General features: G+C 37.2%; 1 protein-coding gene across 3 annotated transcripts in view; it reads left to right on the top strand.

Moving 5' to 3' along the window:
* Positions 1-22,837, top strand: part of IFT74 (intraflagellar transport 74) — a 99,820-nt gene that overhangs the window by 40,598 nt on the left and 36,385 nt on the right. For all 3 annotated transcript variants that reach the window (XM_025281419.2, XM_025281418.2, XM_025281421.2), the window contains 5 exons: positions 2,154-2,292; positions 3,688-3,750; positions 9,074-9,217; positions 11,674-11,714; positions 18,549-18,628. In XM_025281419.2, coding sequence (XP_025137204.1) covers positions 2,154-2,292; positions 3,688-3,750; positions 9,074-9,217; positions 11,674-11,714; positions 18,549-18,628 — 467 coding nt within the window. The remainder of the gene's footprint in view (positions 1-2,153; positions 2,293-3,687; positions 3,751-9,073; positions 9,218-11,673; positions 11,715-18,548; positions 18,629-22,837) is intronic.

Genomic DNA, 22,837 nt, shown 5'->3' with positions numbered 1-22,837 from the left:
AACAAGGTGGCTTTAGCTTAATCTTTGTGTTTCTTAATTTCTCTTGAGAAATTTAAACATTAACAAATTTACCTTGTCTGTTAAAGTATGTAATATTGAAAATGCATAATTTGAAAGATGCATTGCTAAAGTGATTTAAATGTTAGTCCTAAAGGCATTTTATATTTTGAAAGACTCAAGTTGAAAAGATCCCACCAAGTTTTGTATTCCAGTGAGTTTCACCTTTGTTGTTTACTCATTTTATAACACCATCATTGGTGGTTTTACTGCCAAGTTATAACAGGAGCAGACTGCTCAAAGCATCCAAAGACCTGCCCCTTGGCCATCCTGTGGCCCTCAAAGAATCAGTTACCTTCCTTGTGCTTCCTTGTGTAACTTCTCCTGTATAAAATGGAATACTTTACAACATTCATTCCCATCTAATTGTAGTAGATACATCAGGTAAAAACGTTAAAATTCATTTTTGGTAATAAATAATCATGGGGTTCAGAATGAGTTAATTCTAACAGATTTAACTTAGTATCCCTAATCTGTGAAACAAAGAGATTGAAATAGATGTTGTTTTATGTTTGAAATATCTATGAGTGCATATACCCATGTAAATTGTAGCAGCTGCAAACACATTTATTATGCTATAGTAATTGAGGTTCAAAGTGAAGACTTTACTTCTGTTTAACAATGAGACAAAAATAAATAGAAATTCCAGGTTGTCTGTTTCATTATATTTATCTTTTATTTGGTTATTATGAGATTCTGTCTATAGGAAAATTTCTGAGTTTAGATTATTTTATTATGGTAGTAGGGTATGAGAGCGTAAAGTGTGTGGAGGATAGATATTTGGATCTATGAGGCTTAGCTAGTGATTGTGAAAACTGTTAAAGTTGATATCTGTATTTGAAAGAGATTGAATAGAATAATTATATTTTAAACTTAAAGTAGAAATTTGTGATATTGAAACAATTTATTTTCAAGCAAGATTCAAGATTCAAATTCAAAGTTTCTTTTTATATGTAATCTTGAAGTATTTAGATGATAACTAGCATCCTACCTCTATTTTTTTCAGAATTTTTCTGTACCCTCTGTATAATTGATCTTGCATAGGTAGTAAGTGCACATCACTGGTACTTTTTGTGATTATTTGATAAAGATGGTTATTGTTTGTAATTAATATGATACTGCTGCTGCTGCTGCTGAGTCGCTTCAGTCATGTCTGACTCTGTGCGACCCCTGAGACGGCAGCCCACCAGACTCCCCTGTCCCTGGGATTCTCCAGGCAAGAACACTGGAGTGGGTACTACTTATATAATTAGACTTGTAATGTTCCTATTATATTCTCAAAGAAATTAGCTGATTATTTTACAGTGCTAAAGAACAGTTGATAATTTTGAAATATCAATTTTAATTAAAGCAGTAGATAAAGAAGAATTTAAAGAAAATATATTAATCTAAAGCTATGAACTTTAAAATCAGATTGGACTGTTGATTTTCTTACTCTGCAGTGTAATCAGAGCTGTGTTACTTTAAATGATTTAGTAAACTTCCATACAAGATTTCCAAGATATCAAAGAATTCTATAGCTAAAAGATACTTGAAAACCACTATTTTAAAATTTAACTTTCTTGTTAATCTTGAAGATATGATAACAAGAAGTGCAAATGCATTCTGATCTATATAAGACTTGAAGGATTTTCTGTGATAAACTTTGTATTTTCTTACAAGAAAGTAAAGTGGAGAATAAGAAAATAGAAGGATTTGGGGATGAGAAGAGATGGATGCTAAAAAAGTCTGTGTTGATGGGGCCAAATTTCTGTGTTCATCTGTGTGTGCTTCTCTGGTAGCTCAGTGATAAAGAGTCTGCCTGCAGTGCAGGAGACTTGGGTTCAATCCTTGGGTTGAGAAGATCCCCTGAGGAAGAAAATGGCAATCCTGGTATTCTTGTCTGGGAAATCCCTTGGACAGAGGAGTCTGGCAGGCTGCAGTCCATGACATTGCAAAAGAGTCAGACACAACTATGCAACTAAATACCAGCATAAGGAGTTATCACAAACTGCGGTTGAATAACTTATAAGTATCCTATGTAATTGAGACTGAGTAAAGTTAATTGATTTTCTCTTCAATATAGTAAGAGGAATATTGCATACTTTTGATTTCAGGAAGGAAAAACAAATTAGAAGTGTAGAAGAAGAAATTGAACAGGAAAAACAAGCAGCAGAGGGTATTATCAAAAATATGTCTCCTGAAAAACAAGTCAAGTATATAGAAATGAAAACCACAAATGAGAAATTATTACAGGTAATACTAGCTACTACTCTGTGCTGGACTACAGCAATCTTACTACTGAAAATATGTTCTGAAAGTGGGCAGGATTGGCATCCCCTGAGAGCTTGACTAGACCTACTGATCAGAGTCTTCAACAAGATGATTCATACAAACCTTTAAATTTTGGAAACACTCATCTAGAAAACTTTGTTTTCTTATGTTGTACAGTGACATAACTTTTACTGTATTATTCAGTTCTGTGCATCATTCATTTTTGCAGGTCATAAAGATATCAATACATGAAGCACTTGTTTTTTAATGAGCTTTTAATGAAAACATTAAAAGGCCATATACAACAGAGCCATATGGATATTTACTTTCTTTCCTTTTCTTCCTTCCTAATAAACACCTTTTACTTGCTATGTCCTCAGTTTGAACAGCTGTTGTCCCCTAATATGGTAAGCAATTTGAATGACTGCTGAGGGGTTATTGAGACTGCTCTCAGCATTCAGTCATAATGGTGACTCAGATTTGCAAGGTATTATTGCCCTTTCATGCCCAGATTTTCTTTAAGCAAGCAATTAAAAGAGAATTAGTCCCCACAAATACCAATGAATGTAGTTTTAGTTTCTCAGATAATTCTTTATTGACAATTTAATATAACTTTTTATTTCAGACACAATTTATGAAACATGATAAAACTTTGATGAAAGACTTATAAAAATGCTGAAATACTATCAAAGTATAGCTAATATTGCACAGGGGTTTTTGAATGGGTCTAGTTGGCCCTTAAACAACTTGGATGTTAGGAACAGCAACCCCTGTGCAGTTTAAAACCTGTGTATAACTTATAGTTTGCCCTCAGTGTCTGAGGTTTCGCATCCACAGATTCAACCACCTTTGGACGGAGCAGTACATATTTCTTGAAAAAAAATCTGTATGTCAGTGCACCCATGCAGTTCAAACCTGTTATGTTCAAGAGTCAATGGTAAACAGTTGAAGGGTCTTATCCCTAAGAGTGAGCCATGTAAATTGCTATAGGTCTTAGCCTTAAGAGAAAATGGTCAAAAAATATGGAAACATGGTTAAAAAGTCAAATAAAAATTATAACTTTAAACAGTAACATCATTAATTTAAAGTCTTCTGATATTTGATATTCTCCGAACACAGTGATGATTCACTGAAAAGTTCTGGCTCCCTTTTAATAATTCATGAAGTATTTAAAAGGTAGATCATGGTAAGGTTTTTAATAATGATGAAATAAATTGGCAAAATAGAAATAATGAATGTTAATAAATTCTAGTCAAATTATAAGATATGGGTTGAAAATGTTACAAAAGTTACTTCAACACATATATTTGAAATGTTGATAAATAAATTATTCTTATGTAATTTGCATATATATTTGCTTTTTTCCCTTCTTCTTAGGAATTAGATACACTTCAGCAACAGCTAGATTCACTGAATATGAAAAAAGAGAGCTTGGAATCTGTAAGTATAAAATGAAGTAAAAGTTTTCGTATTACTCAGCTACGAAAGGTAATTCAGTTGAGTGTATTAATGGAACTCATTCAGGTATATATTTATTTAGTAGTTTACTAACAGGAGTATAATATATTTTTTTCCCATTCAGGACTTCAACTATCCTAGTTTAGTAAAAAAGTAGATTCAGTGGGCATGGAAGCCCACTCCAGTGTTTTTGCCTGGAGAACCCATGGACAGAGGAGGCTGGCAGGCTGCAGTCCAAAGGGCCTCAACAAGTCGGGACATGACTGAAGCGACTTAGCACATCATGGCAGATTCACTTATTAAGTACCTACCTGTACAAAAATCAGGGTGCCTGCTGAGGCACACAAAATCTAATGGTAATTTTAAAACATGTGAACAAGAGACTAAAAACAAATGAAAAAGGGGAGGTCAGTTCGTTAAAGATGTAAAAGCTCGCATTTGCATTATTATTTATCTAAAGCATTTTGAGGGCTTCCCTGGTGGCTCAGAGGTTAAAGCGTCTGCCTGGAATGCAGGAGACCTGGGTTCGATCCCTGGGTCGGGAAGATCCCCTGGAGAAGGAAATGGCACCCCACTCCAGTACTCTTGCCTGGAGAATCCCATGGATGGAGGAGCCTGGTAGACTACAGTCCATGGGGTCGCAAAGAGTCGGACACGACTGAGTGAAAAGCATTTTAAAGTTCACAAAACATATTTGTTATAAAATATTAAATAAGATGAATGTAAGAATGCCCGTTTCTTTTCTCTCTTTCTAGACAGAGTTTCTCTTACATTTGCTGAGTGCTTGTTATGTGCTTTTTTGAGCTCTTCATATGTGTCACCAGCACTGTTATTTTACCTTCACAACAACCCTCTAATCCTATCTTTGTTTTACTGTTGAGAAGAACCTCAAGTCGAATGTGCACTGGATATACTGTCTGCAGCTTTTCTTTTTTTTTAATATAACATTCTCTTTCAAATGTCTGTTCATGTCAACTCTTAAGATATCTCCCTCATTATTTGAAATTACTGCACTGTACTACATTATATGATTACATATAGCACAGCCTTGTAGATGACTAGGCTTTTCATAGTTTTTTTTAAGATTATGAAACAATGTTGTAGTAAAAATATACATTTTTTGCTGAGTTACTATGAGTATATCTTAAGATAAATTTCCCACATTGGGTAAAAAGTTACAAACTTCTAAAATGTTGTGACATTGCCAAATTGCCTTCCAAAAAGCTTGTTTCATTTTATACTCCTAATCCCAATGTATGCAAGTGTGTATTTCCCCATATATTCATTAACAGCATGCATTATCAATCCATCGTTTGCCTCCTTTGTCAAAAATAAGATATCCATAGGTGCATGGGTTTATTTCTGGGCTATCTTGTTCCATTGGCCCATGTTTCTGTTTTTGTGCCAGTATCATACTCTCTTGATGACTGTAGGTTTCTAGTATAATCTGAAGTCAGGAAGGTTGATTCCTCCAGCTCCATTCTACTTTCTCAAGACTGCTTTGGCCATTTGGGGTTGTGTTTCCATATGAAATGTGAAATTTTTTGTTCTAGTTCTGTAAAGATGCCATTGGTAATTTGATAGGGATAGCATTGAATCTGTAGACTGCATTTGGTAGTATAGTCATTTTCACAATATTGATTTTTCCTACCCAGGAACATGGACTATCTCTCCATCTGATTATGTTGTCTTTGATTTCTTTCACCAGTGTCTTATAATTTTCTGTATACAGTTATATAGGTTTATTCCTAGATATTTTATATGTTTTTGTTGCAGTAATGAATTCCTTAGTTTTTATTTCTGATTTTTCATTGTTAATATATAGGAATGCAAGTGATTTCTGTGTATTGATTTTGTATCCTGTGACTTTGCTAAATTCACTGGTTAGCTCTAGTAATTTTCTGATAGTATCTTTAGGGTTTTCTATGTATAGTATAATGTCATCTGCAAAAAGGGAGAGCTTTACTTCTTTTCTGATCTGGATTCCTTTTATTTCTTTTTTGAAATAAATTTTTTATTTCACTCTTTTTGGCATTAGTACATATATACCTAAAACTACATGAATTTAAAGAAATGTTACAATATTCTCAAATGAAGAAAATGTAAATCCTAATTCTGTTTAACCTTAGCTGGATTCCTTTGTGGGTTTTTTGGTTGGAGGGTGGACTTGTTCTTTAAAACAACATTATGTCAAATATCAGTCAACAAATATTTAATATCTGCTGTATGCTCATTACTGTGCTAAGTATTGTTGATTCAGTTCACAGGGGTGTGAAAAAAATCAGGTGAAGGATCAACATGAGCTTGAGTCTTCAGGAATGGTTTTATCAAGATGAAATTTGAACATGTCTATAAGTGGTTAAGTAAAATGGAAGGGGAAGATACTGTGAAGAGGGATATCTCAAAATGTCTGCATTTTTTTCTATTGATGTTTTATTATCATGACTTTTCACCTGAAGCTAATATATTTTTGGTACAAAAGTAATTGTGGCTTTGAATTGTTGAAATTTGCCATTTGATATTGGAGAAGAAAATGGCAACCCACTCCAGTGTTCTTGCCTGGAGAATCCCAGGGACTGGGGAGCCTGGTGGGCTACCCTCTTACGGGGTTGCACAGAGTCGGACACGACTGATGCGACTTAGCAGCAGCAGCAGCCATTTGATATTGTAATACATTCTTAAATAAATATGGTTCTGTTATACATCATTTTAATGCATATTTCTCACTTCATGTTTTATTGCTAATGACATTACTTGCTATTTATTTTATATTTATTTTAGAATATAGAAATGATGTTAGACAAAAAGCAAATTGGAGCAGTTTTTTTTATTTGAGGATTTTTTTTTATTCGAGTTCAAAATGGGTCATAAAGCAGCAGACACAACTCACAACATCAGCACTGCATTTGGCCCAGGAATTGCTAACAGACATACAGCGCAGTGGTGATTCAAGAAGTTTTGCAAAGAAGATGAGAGCCTTGAAGATGAGGAGTGCAGTGGCCAGCCATCGGAAATTCACAAAAACCAATTGAGATCTATCATCATAGCTGATCCTCTTACATCTACACAAGAAATTGCCTAAGAACTCAGCATCAACCATTCTACAGTCATTCAGCATTTGAAGCAAATTGGAAAGGTGAAAAAGCTCAATAAATGGGTGCCTTGTGAACTGACCGAAAAGCAAAAAAATCATCATCCTGAAGTGTTGTCTTCTCTTATTCTATGGAAAAACAATGAACTATGTCTCAATTGGATTGTGACATGCAATGAAAAGTGAATTTTTTGTGACAACTGGTGACAACCAGTTTAGTGATCGGACTGAGAAGAAGCTTCAAAGCACTTCCCCAAACCAAACTTATACCATAAAAAGGTCTTAGTCACTGTTTGGTGGTCTGCAGCCCACCTGATCCTCTACAGCTTTCTGAATCCAGAAAGGATTCAACAGAAAGGGCCCAATTCTTTGCCACGACAATGCCCGACCCCATGTTACACAAGCAATGCTTCAAAAGTTGAAAATTTTGGGTTATGTAGTTTTGCCTCATGCACCATATTCACCTGACCTTTCACCAACTGATTACCACTTCTTCAAGCATTTCAACAACTTTTTGCAGGAAAATGCTTCCACAACCAGCAGGAGGCAGAAAATGCTTTCCAAGAGCTAGTCGAATCCTCAAGCACGGATTTTTATGCTACAGGAATAAACAGACTTATTTCTTGTTAGCAAAAATGTGTTGTTCCTATTTTCATTAATAAAGATGTATTTGAGCTTAGTTATAATGATTTAAAATTCATGGTCCAAAACCGCAGTTACTTTTGTACCAACCTAATACTTACACTGTGTATATAACCCTTTGCCTATGGACTTTCAGACATTTCCTCTTGTTCACTTTTTCCCTTTTTTATTATTCTTTCTCTTTTGCTTTCAAAAAAGGAGGAGCTCTTCCCTCTTAAAAATCTTGTTAATGCTGTGGGCCTGCTTTCAGATATCAGCATTAACTTTTATTTTTGTTAACTTAGAAAAATTCTTTAGATCTCAGATAATCAATTTTCACATCTGTAAAACAGAATTAATGGTACTGTCTTACAGAGTTGCTTTGAGTGTTAAGAGAATATGAAGTATAAAGTCTATACTTTATATGTAAGTACATATACTTACATATAAAGTATATATGTATAAGGTATATAAAGAATTTGAAGTACAGTGCCTGCCATGGAATACATGCTCAATAAATAGTAGCTTCAAATGTCATTTTCATCATAATCACCACTAACACCCCTAGCTCTTTTTATTTTCTTTTGAAATTATGCTATCCCTTATTTTCTCTTTGTGAACAGTAGAACAGTGGGGAATACATGGTAATTTTACTACTCATTTCTACTAGTTTCCTAGTGCTGCTGTAATAAAGTTTTACAAACTGAGTGACATAAAACAACAGAAGAAATATTCTAATACTTCTGGAGGCTAAAGGTCTTAAAATCAAAGTATCAGCAGAGACTTGTTTCCTCTGGAACACTAGGTAGAATCCTTCCTTGCCTATTCTTAGCTTCTGGTGCTGGCTGTCAATCCTTGGTATTTGCTCCTTAACTTGTATCTGTATCACCCTGTTCGCCGGTGTCATCAAATGGCATTCTCATGTATCTGTGTGTGTGTGTGTGTGTGTGTGTGTGTGTGTGTATGTATCTCTGTTTTTATCCTCATGTATCTCTGTTTTTATCTTTTCCAATAAAGACAGCAGTTATACTGGATTAAGATTCACCTTAATGAGCTCAAGATATCAGAACTTAATTAAATCTGCACAGACTGCATTTCAAATTAGGTCATGTTCACAGGTGCTGGAGATTAGGACTTCAACGTATATTTTGGGGGGATATAATTCAACCCATAACATTGTAGGAAAGCATATATATGATCTATTTAGGGGCAAATATCTTCCCTCTAGAGATCAGTTCTTTGGCCTTTGGATTGGGTTTTGTGGTTCAAGTTATACATATATGATTTTGTTTTCTTTATTATCTTCCCACTGGTAGAGATGCTGTATCTTTGTTTAGGTCTTATATTTAGAAACTAAAATAAACTAAAGTTACCACCTTCTTGTGAATCTTAGACTGAATAGCTTACAAACGTATATAGGGATTTATTTTTATTCTTCAGTGTTTAGAATTTGTAGCATTCTTGAGTATTATAGATATTTGATATCTCTATTTAAAAAAGCTGGTAGTTTAAATTTGTCCTTAGTTATAAACTGGAAACTATTTGAATAGTTTTTGATAAAATACTAAAATTATTTTTTTAACTTCTCTTTAGGAAATCACACACTCCCAGGTAAAACAGGAGGCTGTATTGTTACATGAAAAACTTTATGAGTTGGAGTCCCATCGAGATCAGATGATTGCAGAAGACAAAAATATGGGATCTCCAATGGAAGAAAGAGAGAGATTACTCAAGCAGGTAGGAAAAACAAACATACTTATTTTAAAATGTCAGGATTTGGTAAATGTATACATTTGTTTTATTTAAGGCATATACATTGAACAGAAAGCCAATAAGCTTATTTAAAAAACAAAAGGGTGAAAAGCAAACTCCACCTAAATTAATATGAACTGCTTGACCAAGAAAATCCAGATAAAAGTCATTTCTCACATAAAAACTTTTTATTTTTTTTACTTAAATCCTAATTTTGTATGGTCTTCATGCATGTTTGATCATTTTTTAATGTTTTGGTTCCTTACAAGAAAAACTCTTCTTATTGGTCAGTAAATAATTAGACAGTCTTACAGAAAATGTATTCCATTATTTGCTTTAGGCCTCATATTTGGAAAGTTAAGTGCCCCAAGGCTGATGACTTTGTGTGGTTATTTCTATCAGTGCCTGGATGAAAGTGAATGGATTTAAAATGTCCTGTGAGATCACAGTATGTCAGCATGTTGTATCACATGTGTTCAGTAGTTTTCTCACTGCCCCAAGGCTAGCTTTAATTTAGCCTATTATTTATCCTGAGAACACCCTAAAACACCCTAAACATACAGCCCTTAGGAGCCTATATATTTGGGAAACAGCTCTAGTGAATAACCTGTAAATGGGACTCCTTTGTGGTCTTAGATTGAATCCAATGGGTTTGTAAGAACAGTAAGGATCACCTCAGGCTTCCCAGGTGGCATTAGTGGTAAAGAATCTGCCTGCCAGTATAGGAGACACAAGAGGCACAGCTTCAATCCCTGGGTTGGGAAGATTCCCTGGAAGAAGGCATGGCAACCCTCTCCATATTCTTGCTTGGAGAATCCCATGGACAGGGGAGCTTGGTGGGCTAAGTTCATAGGGTCACAAAGAGTTGGACTCAAATGAAGCAACTTAGCACACACAGGAGCTATTTAGGTATTAGAATCATTCTATAAAGGTATTATAATCTAGAATCTCTGAAACTCCTTGGAAAGAGATCATTGAAGGCAGGGGACTAAAGAGTGATCCTGGGATAGAATTGCTAAATAAAATATAGAATGATTAAATTAAATTTGAATTTCAGATAAGCAATGAATAATCTTTCAGAATAAATATATACATAAAGATGATAGATCAGATCAGATCAGTCGCTCAGTCATGTCCGACTCTTTGCGACCCCATGAATCGCAGCACGCCAGGCCTCCCTGTCCATCACCAACTCCCAGAGCTCACTGAGACTCATGTCCATCGAGTCAGTGATGCCATCCAGCCATCTCATCCTCTGTCGTCCCCTTCTCCTCTTGCCCCCAATCCCTCACAGCATCAGAGTCTTTTCCAGTGAGTCAACTCTTCGCATAAGGTGGCCAAAGTACTGGAGTTTCAGCTTTAGCATCATTCCTTCCAAAGGAATCCCAGGGCTGATCTCCTTTAGAATGGACTGGTTGGATCTCCTTGCAGTCCAAGGGACTCTCAAGAGTCTTCTCCATCACCACAGTTCAAAAGCATCAATTCTTCGGCGCTCAGCCTTCTTCACAGTCCAACTCTCACATCCATACATGACCACAGGAAAAACCATAGCCTTGACTAGATGAACCTTTGTTAGCAAAGTAATGTCTCTGCTTTTGAATATGCTATCTAGGTTGGTCGTAACTTTCCTTCCAAGGAGTAAGCGTCTTTTAATTTCATGGCTGCAGTCACCATCTGCAGTGATTTTGGAGCCCAGAAAAATAAAGTCTGACACTGTTTCCACTATTTCCCCATCTATTTCCCATGAAGTGGTGGGACCGGATGCCATGATCTTCGTTTTCTGAATGTTGAGCTTTAAGCCAACTTTTTCACTCTCCACTTTCACTTTCATCAAGAGGCTTTTTAGTTCCTCTTCACTTTCTGCCATAAGGGTGGTGTCATCTGCATATCTGAGGTTATTGATATTTCTCCCAGCAATCTTGATTCCAGCTTGTGTTTCTTCCAGTCCAGCATTTCTCATGATGTACTCTGCATATGAGTTAAATAAGCAGGGTGACAATATACAGCCTTGACATACCACAAAAGTTACTCATTGTTTTTCTGAAATTGAAATGTAATGGGGAGTGCTAAATCTGGCAACTCTACTTTGTGTGTGGGTTGGGAGTAGGTAACAGGGGGAGCAGGGGTAGGGAGACAGTCTCAAACATCCTAGATATTTATTTAAACTGATTCGGTCCTGAAAATGTGTTAATCTCATTGTGCTTTGTTGGATAGGTATGGATATATCAGTCACCACTCTTCCTTTGAGGAGGAAAGAAAAATCTGTGACTAGTTCCCCAGTGATGTTCCTTTTAACTTAAAAGGTTGAATTTTAAGAAATAAGTTAAAAGAAAGAGACTAGATTTGACATTTTAGTACATGCCTTTAGAAGGAAAATCTCTTTAAGATGGCCTAACAATGAACAGTTCTTTAGATTCTGTTTTCTCTTTATACATTTATAGGTTAAAGAAGATAATCAGGAAATAGCCAGCATGGAACGGCAGTAAGTACATTTACATTAGGACATTTTACATTCATTTCTCATCTTTTAAATTGTGTAAGTGTATAAGAGATGCATATTGTTAGTCCTTTTTTTCAGTGGTTCATAGTGACAATGCAGCTTTCAGTTTTATTTATAGCTTTAAATAATTCTTTGAATGTTTAGTTAGGAGCCATTACGTAGTATAATTACTTTTTAAAAACAGCCTTATTATGATGTAATACATACTATATAATTCACATATTTAAAGTGTACAACTTAGAGGTTTTTAGTATATTCACAGAATTGTGTAACTACCACCTCAGTCAATTTTCAAACACTTCAGTCACCCCACTAACAACCCATATCCCATCACATCTCTCATCCCCAATTCCCAGCCCTAGGCAACCACTCTGCTTTATGGCTCTATAGGTTAGCCTGTTCTGGACATTTCATATAAATGAAAGCATACAATGTATAGTCCTATGTGGCTGGATTCGTACACTTAGCATAATGTTTCCCTTATGGTTGGGGACAGAGTGTACCAGTGCAAGTGCATGGGACCTTTTGAAGGAGGTCACCATTATCTTCATTACCTCCACCATAGTTTGGCCTCAGGTCAAATAACATGGAGGGAACACAGCCCCGCCCTTCAACAGAAAATTGGATTAAAGATTTACTGAGCATGGCCCCACCATCAGAACAAGACCCAGTTTCCCCCTTAGTCTCTCCCATAAGCTTCCATAAACTTATTATCCTTCTCCATCAGAGGGCAGAAAACCACAATCACAGAAAACTATCCAATCTGATCACCACACCCTTGTCTAACTCAATGAAACTATGAGCCATGCCACATAGGGCCACCTAGAACGGATGGGTCATGGTGGAGAGTTCTGACAAAATGTGGTCCACTGGAGAAGGGAATGGCAAACCCTTCAGTGAACCTTGAGAACCTCATGAATAGTATGAAAAGGCAAAAAGATAGGACACTGAAAGATGAACCCCCCCAGGTTGGTAGGTACCCAGTATGCTACTAGATAGAGATCAGTGGAGATATAACTCCAGAAAGAATGGAGAGATGGAGCCAAAGCAATAACAACACCCAGTTGTGGATGTAAAGTGATGGAGGTAAAGTCTGATGCCATAAAGAGCAATATTGCATAAGAACCTAGAATGTTAGGTCCATGAATCAAGGCAAATTGGAAGTGGTCAAATAGCAGATGGCAAGAGTGAACATTGACATTTTAGGAATCGGCGAATTAAAATGGACTGGAATGGGTGAATTTGACTCAGATGACCATTATATGTACTACTGTGGGCAAGAATTTCTTAGAAGAAATGGAGTAGCCATCATAGTCAACAAAAGAGTCTGAAATGTAGTACTTGGATGTAATCTCAAAAACGACAGAATAATCTCTGTTTGTTTCCAAGGCAAACCATTCAGCATCACAGTAATCCAAGTCTATGCCCCGACCAATATTGCTGAAGAAGCTGAAGTTGAATGGTTATGAAGACCTACAAGACCTCTAGCACTCACACCCAAAAAAGATGTCCTTTTCATTATAGGGGACTGGAATGCAAAAGTAGGCAGTCAGGAAATACCTTGAGTAACAGGCAGATTTCAGCTTGGAGTACACAGTGAAGCAGGGCAAAGGCTAATAGAATTTTGCCAAGAGAATGCACTGGTCATAGCAAATACCCTCCTCCAACAGAAGGGAAGACTCTATACATGGACATCACCAGATGGTCAATACCGAAATCAGATTGATTATATTCTTTGCAGCCAAAGATAGAGAAGCTCTATGCAGTCAGCAAAAACAAGAGGAGTTGACTGTGGCTCAGATCATGAACTCTTTAAGCCAAATTCAGACTTAAATTGAAGAAAGTAGGGAAACCACTAGACCATTCAGGTATGACCTAAATCAAATCCCTTATGATTATACAGTGGCAGTGACAAATAGATTCAAGGTATTAGATCTGATAGACAGAATGCCTGAAGATCTATGGACAGAGGTTCGTGACGTTGTACAGCAGGCAGTGATCAAGACCATCCCCAAGAAAAAAAATAGAAAAAGGCAAAATGGTTGTCTGAGGAGGCCTTACAAATAGCTATGAAAAGAAGAGAAGCGAAAGGCAAAGGAGAAAAGGAAAGATATACCCATTTGAATGCAGACTTCCAAAGAATTGCAGGGAGACCTAAGAAAGCCTTCCTCAATGATCAGTGCAAAGAAATAGAGGAAAACAATAGAATGGGAAAGACCAGAGATCTCTTCAAGAAAATTAGAGATACCAAGGGAACACTTCATGCAAAGATGGGCACAATAAAGGACAGAAATGGTATGGACCTAACAGAAGCAGAAGATAATTAAGAAGAGGTGGCAGGAATACACAGAAGAACTATACAAAAAGATCTTCATGACCCAGATAATCATGATGGTGTGATCACTCATCTAGAGCCAGACATCCTGGAATGCCAAGTCAAGTGGGTCTTAGGAAGCATCACTAAGAACAAAGCTAGTGGAGGTGATGGGAGCTGTTTCAAATCCTAAAAGATGATGCTGTGAAAGTGCTGCACTCAATATGTCAGCAAATTTGGAAAACTCAGCAGTGGCCACAGGACTGGAAAAGGTCAGTTTTCCTTCCAATCCCAAAGAAAGACAATGCCAAAGAATGCTCAAAGTACCACACAGTTGCCCTCATCTCACACGCTAGCAAAGTAATGCTCAAAATTCTCCAAGCCAGGCTTCAACAGTATGTGAACCATGAACTTCCAGATGTTCAAGCTTGTTTTCAAAAAGGCAGAGAGGAACCAGAGACCAAATGGCCAACATTTGTTGGATTGTGGAAAAAGCAAGAGAGTTCCAGAAAAACATCTATTTCGGCTTTACTGACAATGCCAAAGCCTTTGACTGTGTGGATCACAATAAACTGTGGAAAATTCTTCAAGAGGTGAGAATGCCAGACCACCTGACCTGCCTCCTGAGAAATCTGTATTCAGGACAAGAGGCAACAGTTAGAACTGGACATGGAACAACAGACTGGTTCCAAATCAGGAAAGGAGTACATCAAGGCTGTATATTGTCAGCCTGCTTATTTAACTTATATACAGAATACATCATGAGAAACGTTGGGCTTGATGAAGTGCAAGCTGGAATCAAGATTGCCGGTTGAAATATCAATAACCTCAGATACGCAGATGACACCACCCTTGGAGCCTCATGAGGAAAGTGAAATAGGAGAGTGAAAAAGTTGGCTTAAAGCTCATCATTCAGAAACTAAGATCATGGCATCTGGTCCCATGGCAAATAGATGGAGAAACAGTAGAAACAGTGAAAGACTTTATTTTTTGGGGATCCAAAATCACTGCAGATGGTGACTGCAGCCATGAAATTAAAAGACACTAGGTCCTTGGAAGAAAAGTTACGACCAACCTAGAAAGGAAGAAAAAGAAAGACAGTGACGTCACTCAGTAGTGTCCGACTCTGCAACCCCATGGACTGTAGCCTACCAGACTCCTCCATCCATGGATTCTCCAGGCAAGAATACTGGAGTGGGTTGCCATTTCTTTCTCCAGGGGATCTTCCCAACCCAGGGATCGAACTCGCGTCTCCCACACTGCAGGCAGATGCTTTACCTTCTGAGCCACCAGGTAAGCCCTATGACCAATCTAGACAGCATATAAAAAGCAGAGACATTACTTTGCTAACAAAGGTCAGTCTAGTCAAAGCTATGGTTTTTCCAGTAGTCATGTATGGATGTGAGAGTTGGATTATAAAGAAAGCTGAGCACCAAAGAATTGTTGCTTTTGAACAGTGGTGTTGGAGAAGACTCTTGAGAGTCCCTTGGACAGCAAGGAAATCCAGCCAGTCCATCTTAAAGGAAATCAGTCTGGAATATTTACTGGAAAGACTGATACTGAAGCTGAAACTCCCAATACTTTGGCCACCTTATGTGAAGAACTGACTCATTTGAAAAGACCCTGATGCTGAGAAAGATTGAGGGTGGGAAGAGAAGGGGATGACAGCGGATGAGATGGTTGGATGGCATCACCGACTCAATGGACATGAGTTTGGGTAAACTCTGGGAGTTGGTGATGGACAGGGAGGCCTGGTGTGCTGCAGTCCATGGGGTCACAAAGAATCAGACATGACTAAGTGACTGGACTGAACTGAATGTTTCCAAGGTTCATCTATGTTGTAGCATGTATCAGTATTTCATTTCTTTTTATTGCCAAATAATATCCCATTGCATGGATAGACCATATTTATTTATCCATTCATTAATTGATAGACATTTGGATTGTTTCTGTTTTTTGGCTATAATGGATCATGCTGGTATGAAGATTCATGTACAAATTTTTGTGTGGACATATATTTTTGCTTCTCTTGTATATTTACCAAGACTGGAATTTACCTGGGAGTGCTGATTCACACAATAACTCTATATTTAACTTTTTTGAGGAGGTTCCAGACTATTTTCCAATGCTGCTAAACCATTTTACATTTTCACCAGCAGTGACTAAGTATTCCAGTTTCTCCATGACTTTATCAACACTTGTTAATTACCTTTTTTTTTTATTATAACCATTATAGTGTGTGTGAAGTGGTATCTCATTGATTTGCATTTTCCTGATGACTAATGAATGATGTTGAACCTTTTTTCATGCACTTATTCATCATATGTATATATTCTTTGGAAAAATATCTGTTCACATTCTTTGCCCATTTTTTTTCCATTCAGTTTTATAAATTTTATTTGTGTTTTGGCTGCGTTGGGTCTTCCTTACAGTGCATGGGCTCTTTGTTGCTGTATGCTGGCTTTCTCTAGTTGTGGAGAGCAGGAGCCAGTCTCTAGGTGCAGTGCATGGGCTTCGCCTTACAGTGACTTCTCTTGCTGTGGAGCACAGTCTCTAGGGTGTGGAAGCTCGGTAGTTGTGGCTCATGGACTTAGTTGCCCCATGGCGTGTGGGATCTTAGTTCCCAGACTGGGGATTGAACCCATGTCCCCAGCATTGGCAGGTAAATTCTTAACCACTGGGCCACCAGGGAAGTCCTCCCGATTTTAAATTGAATTATTAATTTATTTTTGACTGTGCCACGCAGGATCTTAGTTCCCTGACCAAGGATTGAACTGGAGTCCCTTCCATTGGAAGTGCAGAGTCTTAACCACTGGACTGTCAAAGAAGTCCATTTATTGTCTTATTACTGAATTGTAAGAGTTCTTTATATATTCTAAATAGACTCTCTCATTAGGTAAATGACTTGCAAAATTTTTCTTCCATTATGTGGATTTTCTTTTTACTTTATGGTGTTCGTTGAAACACAGAAATTTTAAATTTTGATGATATCTGATTCGTTTTCTTTTGTTGCTTGTGCTTTTGGTGTCAGGAAACCAGTGCCTAATTCAAGTTCACAAAGACTTATGCTTATGTTTTACTTTTATTTAACTGTTTTATAGTGCAGTTCTTATGTTTAGATCTGTGATCCATTAATTTTTGTGAATGGTATGAGGTAGGAGTCCAATTGTATTCTTTTCCTTGTGCATTTCCAGCTGTCCCAGTACCATTTGTTGAAATATTCTTTCAACAAATGTTGTTTAATGTTCTTCCTCTGTTAAACTGTTTTGGTACCTTTGTCAAAAATCAGTGTATATAGATACAGTCCGTTTTCTAGACTCAAAACAATTCTATTCCATGGCTATATGTGTCTTTTCTTATTCCAGTACCATACCTGTCTTGATTACTATTTGTTGTTATTATTCAGTCACTAATCATGTCCAACTTTTTACAGCCCCATGGGCTGTAGCATGCCAGGCTCCCTGTCCTTCATTATCTCCTGGAGTTTGCTCAAATTCATGTCCATTGAGTCGCGGATACTATGTAACCATCTCATCCTCTGCTTCCTCTTTCTCCTTATGCCTTCAATCTTTCTCAGCATCAGGGCCTTTTCCAGTAAGTCTGCTCTTCACATCAGGTGGCCCGAGTATTGGAGTTTCAGGTTCAGCATAATTTCTCCCAAAGAATATTCAGGATTGATTTCCCTTAGGGTTGACTGGTTGAATCTCCTTGCAGTCCAAAGGACTCCCAAGAGTCTTCTCTGGCACCAAATTCAAAAACATCAGTTCTTTGGTGCTCAACCTTTTTACCTTTTTTATGGTCCATGGTCCAAGTCACATTTGTGCTACTGGAAAAATCATAGCTTTGATTATATGAACCTTTGTCAGCAAAGTGACATCTCTGCTTTTTAATGCGCTGTCTAGGTTTGTCGCAGCTTTCCTTCCAAGGAGTAAGCGTCTTTAAATTCTATGGCTGCAGTCACTGTCTGCAGTGATTTTGGAGCCCAGGGGAAGAAAATCTGACATTGCTTCCATTTTTTCCCCTTCTATTTCTCATAAAGTGATGGGAGCAGATGGTATGATCTTGGTTTTTTTCTAATGATTACTATAATTTTGTAATAAGTACAACTGCTTTTGTGAAAATTTTAACCCATATAATCTGGTCTCAATGGTAAATTTTCTGTTATTTTCCAACTTTTAAGACAAACTTTCTAACGTAGTTTAGCTAAAGATTTTTTATTTTCTTAGTATGACAAGTAAAATTCAAAAGAACTTTGGGGAAGTGTCTGCTGTTGAAGTCAGGCAAGCTGACATTCTCGGAATACACTTGTACTCTAAAGATGAATCACAAAAAAATATTTTTCTCTCAAAATTTATAGTACTATTCTCAGAATAAAGCATATTTTTATCAATATTATTTCTGCAGATTAGAAAAGATTAAAGATTTTGTAACATCATCACTAAATGTTTTTATTGAATAGCAAAATCGTCTGCCATAGATTAATTAAATAATATTTTCAACAGGTTAACAGATATAAAAGAAAAAATAAATCAATTTAATGAAGAAATTAGACAACTTGACATGGATTTAGAAGAACACCAAGGTAATTTTTTTATATTTTTATGATATATAATAATAGACTAAAAAATAGATACATAGCAGTATTTATATAGTACTAGGGTCTCAGGGACTCTTTGCCTGGGGTTTATTATTTAATTCTTTGTGATATCACTAAGTTTAACTGCTAAAATACTAAACTACTACAAAACTAAATATAGTTAGTATTGAATTAAAGCCAACTAAAAGCTGTATGTAACTTAAAATGGTTGTATAATAACAAGAATTTATTTTGTTTTGCCAAGAAGGTTTTTTTTAATCAAGTAAAATGGGTTAAAGTTGCTCACAGATTTCTAAGTTATACTTCTTTTCATGGGCTATGTGGTAGAGTTTCAGAGGAGTGAGGATCAAGTCATAAATGTCACAAAAGGTACAGGAAGTTATTCCCCAGAGGGCCTAGTAATGAGGTAGCAAATATTGATTATTCGAGTTCTCTGTCACTTTTCCCTAGCAGTGGCATTTGAAGAGCCAAGGCAAGAACCAGAGCTCTTGGGGTGGAAATGCTGTGGTACGAATTTGGGAGCTACAGTGTGTGTGTGTTTGGGGAAGACTTTGGGCATTACAGATTTCTAACCAGCTTCTCTCTAATAAAGGGGGTATGTGGGTTACTATGGCACTTTAATCACATATTAACTGCAAACCAGTTAATATGTTAATTGGATTATCAACACTTAACTATATATTCTTAAGAGTTAGGTATGGTATTGTAAATAATATACCTAGTATAGCAGAACAGATTAAGAAGAAGTGGCAAAAATACACAGAACAACTATACAAAAGTCTTAATGACCTGGATAAACATGATGATGTGGTCATTCACCTAGAACCAGACATCCTGAAGTGTGAAGTCAAGTGGGCCTTCAAAAGCATTACTATTAAAGTTACTGGAAGTGATGGAATTCCAGTTGAGCTATTTATTTATTTTTTTTTTTATTCATTTTTTTTTAAATTTTATTTTATTTTTAAACTTTACATAACTGTATTAGATTTGCCAAATATCAAAATGAATCCGTTGAGCTATTTAAAATCCTAAAAGATGTTACTGTTAAAGTGAAAGTGAAAGTCGCTCAGTCATGTCCAACTCTTTGCAACCCCATGGACTACACAGTCCATGGACTTCTTCAGGCCAGAATACTGGAGTGGGTAGCCTTTCCCTTCTCCAGGGGATCTTCCCAACCCAGGGATCGAACCCAGGTCTCCCACATTGCAGGCGGATTCTTTACCAGCTGAGCCATAAGGGAAGCCCATTACTGTTAAAGTGCTGCACTAAATATGTCAGCAAATTTGGAAAACTCAGAAGTGGCCACAGGACTGGAAAAGGTCAGTTTTCATTCCAGTCCCAAAGAAGGGCAGTGGCAAAGAATGTTAAACTATAAATTAAGCATATAGTTAGGGCTTCCCTGATAACTCAGTTGGTAAAGAATCCTCTTGCAGTGCAGGAGACCCCGGTTGGATTCCTGGGTCGGGAAGATCCACTGGAGAAGGGATAGGCTACCCACTCCAGTATTCTTGGGCTTCCCTTGTGTCTCAGCCGGTAAAGAATCCACCCGCATTGTGGGAGACCTGGGTTTGATCCCTGGGTTGAAAAGATCCCCTGGAGAAGGGAAAGGCTGCCCACTCCCAGATTTCTGGTCTGGAGAATTCCATGGGCTGTATTTGATTAGTCCATGGAGTCGCAAAAAGTCAGACACGACTGAGCGACTTCACTTTCATTTTCTCATGTTAATGAGATCTCTAAAAACAAACTTTAAGCCCTGATTATTAGGAAAGTAAACTTATCTAAGCTTTCATTTTCTCATTTGCAAAATAAATATAATGGTCCTACCTCACTAAGATTTATGAATATTAAATGGTACACATGGTAAGGTAGGTTCATTAAGGTCATGTTATTTTCTTTATTAAATTATTTTATTGCTTTTAATTTATTTAGATCTAGTATTGCAGATTTCTGAGAAATCTGAAAATGTTCTTGATTTCAGATGCTTTATAGGATACATTTTAAATAATATTCCACATTCTAAATTTAAATTTATTAATTGCTAGTTCTAAAAGTTCTTCTGTTCTTCTTCAGGGGATCTTCCCAACCCACGGATTGAACCAGGTCTCCTGCATTGCAGGCAGACTCTTATACCATCTGAACCACCAGGGAATCCCAGTTCTAAAATAAATAGAATGCTTTGAATTGTAGCTTCCTTTCTCCTTTTCGTTTTCGAACATTCTTTTTCAAAAATTATTTGTCCTTTCTTGCTGTACTATGGCTTGCGGTATCCAGTTCCCCAACCAGGGATCGAACCTGTCCCCCTTGCGGTGGAAGCACAGAGCCCTAACCACTGGACCACCAGGGAATTCCCTGTCCTTTTTGATTAATGTAGAAAGATGCAATCTATAATAGTTGCAAAAAAAAAAGTAGCAAAAAAGTATATATACATATGCTTTTTAATTTTGTACACACATACACACACACATGTCTGTGTGTGTGCTCATTTGCTCAGTCATGTCCAACTCTTTGCAACCTCATGGATTATAGTCAGCCAGGCTTCTTTTTCCATGGAATTTTCCAGGCAAGGATCCTGGAGTTGGTTGCCATTTCCTACTCTAGGAGATCTTCCTGACCCAGGGATGAAACCTGTGTTTCTGGTGTCTCCTAAATTGGCAGGTGGACTCTTTACCACTGTGCCACCTGAGAAGCCCATATTTATATATGTAAATATAAGAATATATGTGATATGTAAGTATTATGTGTTCATGTATCTCTCTCTCAATGGATTAGTTTTCTGTTCTACTACTACCCTATGATCATCCTGAATATTGTGAACAGCACAGGGATTTTTGTTAGTTAAGGATCTCATTATTTCTTGCCTGAACTACTGCACTAGTCTACTAACTGATCTCCCCACCTCCATTCTTGCTCCCTCTCAGATTCATCCACCACAGTATGCCAGACTGACTTATGTGAAATGCGATTTTCTGTCATTCACCTACTAGTGGTTCTCAATGACCTACAAGATAAAATTGAAGAATCTTTGTATGGCATTCTAGTTCTTCCATAATCTGGCCTGTACATTGTCAGTCTCTTTTTCTATCCCTCATCATCTCTATGCTTACATTCTAATAATAACAATAATCTATTATACCAGTGGTACCTCACACCTCACCCCCTTTACCATATATCAAAGGATTGTTTCACGTTCAATCCTTTGTTCCTATTATTTATTCCCTTATCTTGAATGTTCTTTTCCCTGTTATTTATCTCCCTAACTTCTCATCTTTTAAGATCTAGCTCACATATCCTCTCATGTCCTACATAATTAACCCTGACTTTCCTCCCTGACCTATTTCTAGGCTGGGCTAAGTGAATGACCCCCTCTGTTATCAGAGCACATGGCTGGCATAAACGCATTGACCACAAGACTACCACTTTCTACTTAGATGTTTGTCTTTCTCTTAGGCTGTATGTCCTCCAGGACAGGGACTGTGTCTTGTTTCCTCTTTCATCAACACAGTGCCTGGGAAAATAAGCATTCAGTAAATCTTTATGGAATGAATCAAACAGTCCTTATTTTATTTAAATATTTTAAAATTGTTATTAATTTTTGGCCACACCTTGCAGCTTGTAGGATTTTACTTGCCCAACCAAGGATTGAACCCCAGCCTGCCACAGTGAGAGCACAGAGTCCTAACCACTGGACCATGAGGGAATTTCCAGTCCTGTATTTTAGAAGGGAAAGATTTGTAGAGTCAATTAAAGGTGATAATTGGCCTCTAGTCACTTCTTTGGGCCCTGCAGTTCTCTTTTAAGAAGTTAATCTTTTTTCCTTCTACGCTGGGTCTTTATTACTGTGTGTGGGCTCTCTGTAATTGCAGCAAGTGGGGGCCACTCTCTCGTTGTGGCATGGGGCCTTCTCATTGCAGTGGCTTTTCTTTTTGTGGGGTGTGAGCTCTGGGCCACTCTCTAGTTGTGGCATGGGCCTTCTCATTGTGGTGGCTTTTCTTTTTGTGGGGTGTGGCTCTGGGTATGAGAGTTTATGTAGTTGTGATGCACAGGCTCAGTTGCTCTGCAGCATATGGCATCTTCCCAGATCAGGGATCGAACCTATGTCCCCTGCTTTGGCAGGTAGATTTTTAACCACTGGACCACCAGGGAAGTCTGGCCCTCTAGTTTTTAAGGTATACAAATATACTCTTATATGCAGAG

Source organism: Bubalus bubalis, chromosome 3, assembly GCF_019923935.1.
Source record: "Bubalus bubalis isolate 160015118507 breed Murrah chromosome 3, NDDB_SH_1, whole genome shotgun sequence".
In the NCBI taxonomy this organism is placed as follows: Eukaryota; Metazoa; Chordata; class Mammalia; order Artiodactyla; family Bovidae; genus Bubalus; species Bubalus bubalis.
This window is presented reverse-complemented; position numbering and strand designations above follow the sequence as displayed.